This window comes from Bombina bombina, chromosome 10 (genome assembly GCF_027579735.1).
Source record: "Bombina bombina isolate aBomBom1 chromosome 10, aBomBom1.pri, whole genome shotgun sequence".
NCBI classification, from domain to species: domain Eukaryota; kingdom Metazoa; phylum Chordata; class Amphibia; order Anura; family Bombinatoridae; genus Bombina; species Bombina bombina.
In genome coordinates, this window is record NC_069508.1 from 115336854 (window position 1) to 115347073 (window position 10220).

The following is a 10220-nucleotide window of genomic DNA, read 5'->3' on the forward strand; positions in this document are numbered from 1 at the left end:
AAAGAGCTGAACTTTTGGGGGCATGCCCCCACAAATGGCCCTTTTAAGGGCTGGTAAGGTAAAGGAGCTTTGAACTTTATTTAATTTACAATAGGGTAGGGCATTTTTTTTATTTTGGGGGGGTTTGTTATTTTATTAGGGGGCTTAGATTAGGTGTAAGTAGCTTAAAATTGTTGTAATATTTGTAAAATGTTTGTAACTTATTTTTTTATTTTCTGTAACTTAGCTTTTTTTATTTTTTGTACTTTAGTTAGTTTATGTAATTGTATTTAATTGTAGTTATTTGTAGGTAGTTTATTTAATTAATTTAATGATAGTGTAGTATTAGGTTTAATTGTAACTTAGGTTAGGATTTATTTTACAGGTAATTTTGTATTTCTTTTAGCTAGGTAGTTATTAAATAGTTAATAACTATTTAATAACTATTCTAACTAGCTAAAATAAATACAAAGTTACCTGTAAAATAAATATAAATCTTAAGATAGCTACAATGTAATTATTAATTAAATTGCAGCTATCTTAGGGTTTATTTTATAGGTAAGTATTTAGTTTTAAATAGGAATAATATATTAAAGTATAGTGTAGTGTTAGGTGTAATTTTAACTTAGGTTAGTTTTTATTTTACAGGTAAATTTCTCTTTATTTTAGCTAGGTAAGCTATTAAATAGTTAATAACTATTTAATAGCTATTGGACCTAGTTAAAATAAATTGAAAGTTGCCTGTAAAATAAAAATAAATCCTAAGATAGCTACAATATAATTATTATTTATATTGTAGCTATATTAGGGTTTATTTTACAGGTAAGCATTTAGTTTTAAATAGGATTAATTTAGTTAATAATAGAAATATTATTTAGATTTATTTAATTAATATTTAAGTAAAGGGGGCATTAGGGTTAGTGTTAGACTTAGGTTTAGGGGTTAATAACGTTATTATAGAGGGCGGCGGTATAGGGGGGCAGGATAGGGGTTAATAGGTATAATGTAGGTGGCGGTGGGCTCCGGGAGCGGCGGTTTAGGGGTTAATACATTTATTATAGTTGCGGTGGGCTCCGGGAGTGGCGGTTTAGGGGTTAATACATTTATTATAGTTGCGGTGGGCTCCGGGAGGCGGCGGTTTAGGGGTTAATATGTATAGAGTAGCTTGCGGTGGGCTCCGGGAGCGGCGGTTTAGGGGGTAATAACTTTATTTAGTTGCGGCGGTGTAGGGGGGACAGATTAGTGGTGTTTAGACTCGGGGTACATGTTAGGGTGTTAGGTGTAGACAGCTCCCATAGGAATCAATGGGATGTCTGTCAGCAGCGAACTTGTACTTTCGTTATGGTCAGACTCCCATTGATTCCTATGGGATCCGCCGCCTCCAGGCTGGCGCTTTGAAAACCAGGTACGCTGGGCCGTAAAAGTGCCGAGCGTACCTGCTAGTTTTTTGATAACTAGCAAAAGTAGTGAGATTGTGCCGCACTTGTGTGCGGAACATCTGGAGTGACGTAAGAATCGATCTGTGTCGGACTGAGTCCGGCGGATCGAAGTTTACGTCACAAAATTCTACTTTTGCCGGTCTCGAGCCTTTGATAACTAAGGCGAATCAGCCTCGCCACAAATACGCTGCGGAATTCCAGCGTATTTGAGGTTGACGGCTTGATAACTAGGCCCCAAAATCTGCTTCTATCAAGAGCGCTGCCGTCATCTGGGGATTCGTTTATAGCTCCGTACAAGCGCACCTCTCTAGGGCTCTCTGCTCTAGTATTCTCCTGAATGTTAAGAGGAGACTTGCTATGATTTTTTTATTTTTATTTTTTATTGGGGGGGGGTATTTATTCCTTCTCCACCATCCCCACTTCCCTGGTTGGGAAGGGCATTGGATTTGGATGTTTTGTGCTGGTGTTAATTAGGGTAGTGGTGGCTTATCTATGTATCATGTACGGTTTCAGATTGTTAATTGTCAATAAGTGGTTGTCAAACTTAGAATATTATATGAGCCCCAAGGGGATTAATAAGATAATTTTTGTTAGAGATTAAACAAGAAAGAAACATATCTTTATTATTTTAAGAAGGATCAAAGACAGTTATTATTGCTTTGTTTATGGAGTTTTTGCGTAAAGTCTGGACGGGACCCTTGATGAAAATGTGATTTCATTTAAAAAAAAAAATAATAATAATTTTTTTTCTTTTTTTGGTGCTTGTGCTTACTCGTGATTTCTTCTGTTACTCATGTGGTATTTTGTATAGTCAATGATTGTAAAACAATTAAAAACAATACAAACAATACAAATATTAAATATTTCTTGCTTTTGCTGTAATATATATATATAGTCACGATAAAACTTGTTTGTATTGAACTTCTGGTAATAATAGATTTGAGGATGAAAAGTTAGTTTTTTTGCACTTTTTATTTTTAAAAAATTTGTAAGAAATTGTTTGTTTTTAATTTTTAGATTGAAGAAATTGAAATAATATTACCAAACAAACATTATTTTACCATGGACCTCAGCAAGATGGGACTCACCAACCAAGATGAGGTAAGACTCACAAATCTGAAGTAACTTTATTAGCTGCTACAACATTATAGCACAACCAGGTCAGATTGGGGGCATACTGAGGATGTAGTGCCCCACTTATTGCAGAGGAGCCCCTGCTTATTTTAATCTGGTCCCCAAGGGCTCTAGGAGCAAAAGTGTCATAGAAGACTGGCACTTTACTCTTACCAAAGATGGCCACTGAGTAAATGTGCTCATGAATAGTTACCCAATTTTCCTCATGAGAAAACTGGCCTTGTTTATAGCATGTTAGCAAGTGCTTTGTCTTCATTTGATGGATATATGTGTGTGGCAGCATGGTTACTGGAAACTACAAATTATCTCCCACTACAATGATAAAGCATATAAGCTGTTATCTCATGTGGTGCAACAATGTGTAACTCAATATTTATCATGTAGCATGGAAGAAAAATATATTTCCAACACTTTGTCCAAAAATAGAAAGACACTTGTTTTATGTGTAATAGAGTCATCATAAAAATGCCCCCAATCCTGGTCTTCAACAAAGTGTACCAAGAGAACAAAACAAATTTGATCATAGCTGTAAATTAAAATAAAATAAAAATAAAAATAAAATAAAAATAAAAAGGGGAGCTTCCCACATAGTAACACAGGCAGTTAGGAGGGGTAGGAGTACCCAATCTCACGGGTTACTACCAAGCAGCTAGACTGGCACAGGCCACCTTGCTCACCAAAACACCCCATTGTGTTGTTTGGGTGAAAATAGAGACAGACCTATTGCAATGCAACTCCCCAGATGACATTCTTTGGCTGCTGAAACCCAAAAGAGATGACCCTCACTACAGGTCTCCTGTCACCTTAGAAACAATACAAATTTGGAAAACCCTTACAAAGCACCTGAATTTAATGCCTACAAACACTAAAACGAGACCCATTCGAACCCTTCTACCCCCAGAACTTCATAGAATGATAGGAAAATGGGAAAACAAAGTACTCTATAGGGTGGCGGATTTTACAAAAGGGGGAAGAATACTGACCTTTACTCAAATACAAGCCAAAATCCAACCACTAAAACCACAATGGTTCCTATATCTCCAAATAACATCAGTGATAAACAAAAATGGCATAGATCTAGACGCAGTCCCTTGCACCACGTTGGAACATATCTGCAAAACTCCCACTAGAGATAAGTATACCATAGCTACATTATATCTGACATTACAAGACAATAAAAATAATGACAAGTCGACATTGGTTTCCAAATGGGAAACAGAGTTAGGGGTGCTTCTCCCAAAAGGGGAATGGGATCAGATTCTTTGAATCCTGCAAAGGCCTGATCAGTGCAGACCTCAGGGAAAACTGCATTAAAATATTATTTAGGTGGTACCTGACTCCCGTGAGGTCTTCTCATTTCTCAACATCTAACACAAACCTATGCTATAGGGGATGTGGGGGCCGGGCACTTATCTGCATATGTGGTGGGAGTGCTCTGGGGTCCGGGATATCTGGGACCAATTAGCAACTCTTATAAGTAAACGTCTCAATGAACCCTTTTCCCTCACAATACATCAGGCACTTCTCAACTAAAATAACCCAAAGTACAACACCCAGCTAAACAGGCTTATTAAAATATTCTGCATGGCCACTAGAGTCTGTATAGCCAGACATTGGAAAGAAGGAGTCCCAGGTTGGATAGAAATTCTGGACAAAATACAGCATATATACAGCATGACGAAAATAATAGTGTGGATGCAAGGCACCGCAGATCAATTCCATAGAACCTGGTTTTACTGGATTGCAAAAGGGGACATATAATGGGGAGGTGGTTACACACCCAAGAGCAAGCTGTCCTATAAATAGCTGATGTCTGATAACAGGATAGTTAGAGATGACTACAATTGACCAGAGGAATAACAACTCTTGATTACAGCTTTCGACCACACAGTTGTTTATTAGTACATTTATTTGTTTATTGAATATGTTGTTTAATTTGTGTTTTTGCTTAAAGTATAAAAGGTAATTGGTTTGACTCTCAGTAAGAGTATACAGCAAAGGGATGTAGGACAATACCCGTAAGGGTCTCTAGGATAGGAGTATGGGCAAAAGGACATTCTGGACTATGCTCTACAAAGCTACATTAATAAGTTTGCTGGAGTAACATCTTTGATTGGGTTCTGTATTGGACTCCAGAAAGTGGGATATTCAGTACTTAAATATACAGGCTGTTATTATTATCGGAAATTAGAATCAAATTGATTTCATAACACTTGGAAGATGTTTGTGTGATCCAATGTTCTATACCTTTGTCATGTATGAGATGTTGAATCCAATAAAAAAAGATTTTATCTAAAATAAAAATAAAAGTTGTCTACAATTGCATACTCTGTCTGAAAAATAAAAGTTTGTATCCATGTGCTTATCTGCTTTGACTCCTTTGAGAAGAGATAAAAAATGACAATTATTATGCATTTTTGATCATTGTGTATTTTATCAATCTATTTTCTACAGGTGTTACTGCCATTGGACAATCCATATGGGAACATTGCTGGAACCTTAAGACGGAAACAGCATTCAAAGTTGTGATGTCACCATGTTGTATAAATAGTACAAACTAATTTTGACACTTGTTCTTCATTTTCATTCCATTTATTCTACAGTAAAATATTTGGGTCACATCTTCATTTACTTTTCAACAACATTATGATAGAATCAACCTGTGATTATTACTGTCAGTATTTTAATAAATATATCTTGCTTAAGCATTGAAAGTGTATATTGAAATATTTTATTGAGTATAAAATATGTGGACTATTTCTAGTGATGGTGGCTTTAACGTAAGCTCCTATTTTACAGAATGCAGAACACAAAACATGAACGTGGGTCTGATTTCTGTACAATTAATTTGTTTAGGTGATATTACTATTGTGCTGTTACTATCTTTTTAAATGCCCTCTGATCAAGCAGTTGTGGATTTTATGTCTGTGACTATTTAAATAAGAAAGCAAGAAAAAGAAAATACCTTTATTTTGCATTAGTGCAGGGTCCAACAATTAAAGCAACGCTTCAGGCACATACTTTGCCCTTATTCATGCTTAAAGTGAATGTAAGTTTCATGAATAAGTGCCCGGTTTTTAAAAAACATAATTTATGCTTACCTGATAAATTTATTTCTCTTGTAGTGTATTCATTCCACGGGTCATCCATTACTTATGGGATTATATCTCCTTCCCAACAGGAAGTTGCAAGAGGATCACCCAAGCAGAGCTGCTATATAGCTCCTCCCCTCACATGTCATATCCAGTCATTCGACCGAAACAAGACAAGAAAGGAGAAACCATAGGGTGCAGTGGTGACTGGAGTTTTAATTAAAATTTAAATCTGCCTTAAAAGACAGGGCGGGCCGTGGACTGAATACACTACAAGAGAAATAAATTTATCAGGTAAGCATAAATTATGTTTTCTCTTGTTAAGTGTATTCAGTCCACGGGTCATCCAATACTTATGGGATACCAATACCAAAGCTAAAGTACATGGATGATGGGAGGGACAAGGCAGGAACTTAAACGGAAGGAACCACTGCCGGTAGAACCTTTCTCCCAAAAACAGCCTCCGAAGAAGCAAAAGTGTCAAATTTGTAAAATTTTGAAAAAGTGTGAAGCGAAGACCAAGTCGCAGCCTTGCAAATCTGTTCAACAGAGGCCTCATTCTTAAAGGCCCAGGTGGAAGCCACAGCTCTAGTGGAATGAGCTGTAATTCGTTCAGGAGGCTGCTGTCCAGCAGTCTCATAGGCTAAACGTATTATGCTACGAAGCCAAAAGGAGAGAGAGGTTGCCGAAGCTTTTTGACCTCTCCTCTGACCAGAGTACGCGACAAACAGGGAAGAAGTTTAACGAAAATCTTTAGTTCCCTGTAAATAGAACTTCAGGGCACGGACTACGTCCAGATTATGCAAAAGTCGTTCCTTCTTTGAAGAAGGATTAGGACATAATGATGGAACAACAATCTCCTGATTGATATTCCTGTTAGAAACCACCTTAGGTAAAAACCCAGGTTTAGTACGCAGAACTACCTTGTCTGAATGGAAGATCAGATAAGGAGAATCACAATGTAAGGCCGATAACTCAGAGACTCTTCGAGCCGAGGAAATAGCCATCAAAAACAGAACTTTCCAAGATAAAAGCTTAATATCAATGGAATGAAGGGGTTCAAACGGGACTCCTTGAAGAATTTTAGGAACCAAGTTTAAGCTCCACGGAGGAGCAACAGTCTTAAACACCGGCTTAATCCTAGCCAAAGCCTGACAAAAAGCCTGGACGTCTGGAACTTCTGCCAGACGTTTGTGTAAGAGAATAGACAGAGCAGAAATCTGTCCCTTTAACGAACTAGCAGATAAACCCTTTTCTAAACCTTCTTGTAGAAAAGTCAATATCCTAGGAATCCTAACCTTACTCCATGAGTAACCCTTGGATTCGCACCAATATAAATATTTACGCCATATCTTATGGTAAATTTTTCTGGTAACAGGCTTCCGTGCCTATATTAAGGTATCAATAACTGACTCCGAGAAGCCACGCTTTGATAGAATCAAGCGTTCAATCTCCATGCAGTCAGCCTCAGAGAAATTAGATTTGGATGTTTGAAAGGACCTTGTATTAGAAGGTCCTGCCTCAGAGGAAGAAACCATGGTGGACAGGACGACATGTCCACTAGGTCTGCATACCAGGTCCTGCGTGGCCACGCAGGTGCTATCAGAATCACTGATGCTCTCTCCTGTTTTATCTTGGCAATCAGTCGAGGTAGCATCGGAAATGGTGGATACACATAAGCCATGTTGAAGACCCAAGGGGCTGTCAGAGCATCTATCAGCGCCGCTCCCGGGTCCCTGGACCTGGATCCGTAACAAGGAAGCTTGGCGTTCTGGCGAGACGCCATGAGATCCAGATCTGGTTTGCCCCAACGATGAATCAGTTGAGCGAAGACCTCCGGATGAAGTTCCCACTCCCCCGGATGAAAAGTCTGGCGACTTAGAAAATCAGCCTCCCAGTTCTCCACGCCTGGGATGTAGATCGCTGACAGGTGGCAAGAGTGAGACTCTGCCCAGCGAATTATCTTTGAGACTTCCAACATCGCTAGGGAACTCCTGGTTCCCCCTTGATGTAAGCCACAGTCGTTATGTTGTCCGACTGAAATCTGATTAACCTCAGTGTTGCTAACTGAGGCCAAGCTAGAAGAGCATTGAGTATTGCTCTCAACTCCAGAATATTTATTGGGAGGAGTTTCTCCTCCTGAGTCCATAATCCCTGAGCCTTCAGGGAATTCCAGACTGCGCTCCAACCTAGAAGGCTGGCATCTGTTGTTACAATCGTCCAATCTGGCCTGCGAAAGGTCATACCCTTGGACAGATGGGCCCGAGAAAGAAACCAGAGAAGAGAATCTCTGGTCTCTTGGTCCAGATTTAGCAGAGGGGACAAATCTGAGTAATCCCCATTCCACTGACTTAGCATGCATAATTGCAGCGGTCTGAGATGCAGGCGCGCAAATGGCACTATGTCCATTGCCGCTACCATTAAGCCGATTACTTCCATGCACTGAGCCACTGACGGGCGTGGAATGGAATGAAGGACACGGCAAGCATTTAGAAGCTTTGATAACCTGGACTCCGTCAGGTAAATTTTCATCTCTACAGAATCTATAAGAGTCCCTAGAAAAGAGACTCTTGTGAGTGGTGATAGAGAACTCTTTTCCACGTTCACTTTCCACCCATGCGACCTCAGAAATGCCAGAACTATCTCTGTATGAGACTTGGCCATTTGAAGCTTGACGCCTGTATCAGGATGTCGTCTAGATACGGAGCCACCGCTATGCCTCGCGGTCTTAGAACCGCTAGAAGTGAGCCCAGAACCTTTGTGAAGATTCTCGGGGCCGTAGCCAACCCGAAAGGAAGAGCTACAAACTGGTAATGCCTGTCTAGAAAGGCAAATCTTAGGTACCGATAATGATCTTTGTGAATCGGTATATGAAGGTAGGCATCCTTTAAGTCTACCGTGGTCATGTATTGACCCTCTTGGATCATGGGTAGGATGGTTCGAATAGTTTCCATTTTGAATGATGGAACTCTTAGGAACTTGTTTAAGATTTTTAGGTCCAAGATTGGTCTGAAGGTTCCCTCTTTCTTGGGAACCACAAACAGATTTGAGTAAAACCCTTGCCCTTGTTCCGTCCGCGGAACTGGGTGGATCACCCCCATTACTAAGAGGTCTTGCACACAGCGTAGAAATGCCTCTTTCTTTATTTGGTTTGCTGATAACCTTGAAAGATGAAATCTCCCTTGTGGAGGAGATGCTTTGAAGTCCAGAAGATATCCCTGAGATATGATCTCCAACGCCCAGGGATCCTGGACATCTCTTGCCCAAGCCTGGGCGAAGAGAGATAGTCTGCCCCCCCACTAGATCCGTTTCCGGATAGGGGGCCCTCTCTTCATGCTGTCTTAGGGGCAGAAGTAGGCTTTCTGGCCTGCTTGCCCTTGTTCCAGGGCTGGTTAGCTTTCCAGCCCTGTCTGTAACGAGCAGCAGGTCCTTCCTGTTTTGGAGCGGAGGAAGTTGATGCTGCTCCTGCCTTGAAGTTACGAAAGGCACGAAAATTAGACTGTTTGGCCTTTGATTTGGCCCTGTCCTGAGGAAGAGTTTGACCCTTACCTCCAGTAATGTCAGCAATAATTTCTTTCAAGCCGGGCCCGAATAAGGTCTGCCCTTTGAAAGGAATATTAAGCAATTTAGATTTAGAAGTCACGTCAGCTGACCATGATTTAAGCCATAGCGCTCTGCGCGCCTGGATGGCGAATTTGGAGTTCTTAGCCGTTAGTTTGGTTAAATGTACAACAGCATCGGAAACAAATGCATTAGCTAGCTTAAGTGCTTTAAGCTTGGCCATAATCTCATCCAATGGAGCTGTGCGAATGGCCTCTTCCAGAGACTCAAACCAGAATGCCGCAGCAGCAGTGACAGGCGCAATGCATGCAAGGGGCTGTAAGATAAAACCTTGTTGAACAAACATTTTCTTAAGGTAACCTTCTAATTTTTTATCCATTGGATCCGAAAAAGCACAACTATCCTCCACCGGGATAGTGGTGCGTTTAGCTAAAGTAGAAACTGCTCCCTCCACCTTAGGGACCGTCTGCCATAAGTCTCGTGTGGTGGCGTCTATTGGGAACATTTTTCTAAATATCGGAGGAGGGGAAAAGGGCACACCGGGTCTATCCCACTCCTTGCTAATAATTTCTGTAAGCCTTTTAGGTATAGGAAAAACGTCAGTACACACCGGTACCGCAAAGTATCTATCCAACCTACATACTTTCTCTGGAATTGCAACCATGTTACAATCATTCAGAGCCGCTAATACCTCCCCTAGCAATACGCGGAGGTTCTCAAGCTTAAATTTAAAATTAGAAATCTCTGAATCCGGTCTCCCTGGATCAGATCCGTCACCCACAGAATGAAGCTCTCCGTCCTCATGTTCTGCAAATTGTGACGCAGTATCAGACATGGCTCTCACAACATCAGCGCGCTCTGTCCTTAACCCAGAGCTATCGCGCTTGCCTCTTAATTCAGGCAATTTAGATAATACCTCTGTCATAACAGCAGCCATGTCTTGCAAAGTGATTTGTATGGGCCTCTCTGATGTACTTTGCGCCACAATATCACGCGCCTCCTGAGCGGGAGGCGA

General features: G+C 40.4%; 1 protein-coding gene across 1 annotated transcript in view; it reads left to right on the plus strand.

Moving 5' to 3' along the window:
* The window catches only part of LOC128640866 (uricase), a 66768-nt gene extending 61502 nt beyond the window's left edge, over nt 1–5266 (plus strand). The window contains exons 7-8 of the mRNA XM_053693310.1: nt 2436–2519; nt 5007–5266. Of these exons, the coding sequence (XP_053549285.1) occupies nt 2436–2519; nt 5007–5081 (159 nt within the window). The 3' untranslated portion in view covers nt 5082–5266. The remainder of the gene's footprint in view (nt 1–2435; nt 2520–5006) is intronic.
* Nucleotides 5267–10220: the final 4954 nt, after the last annotated feature.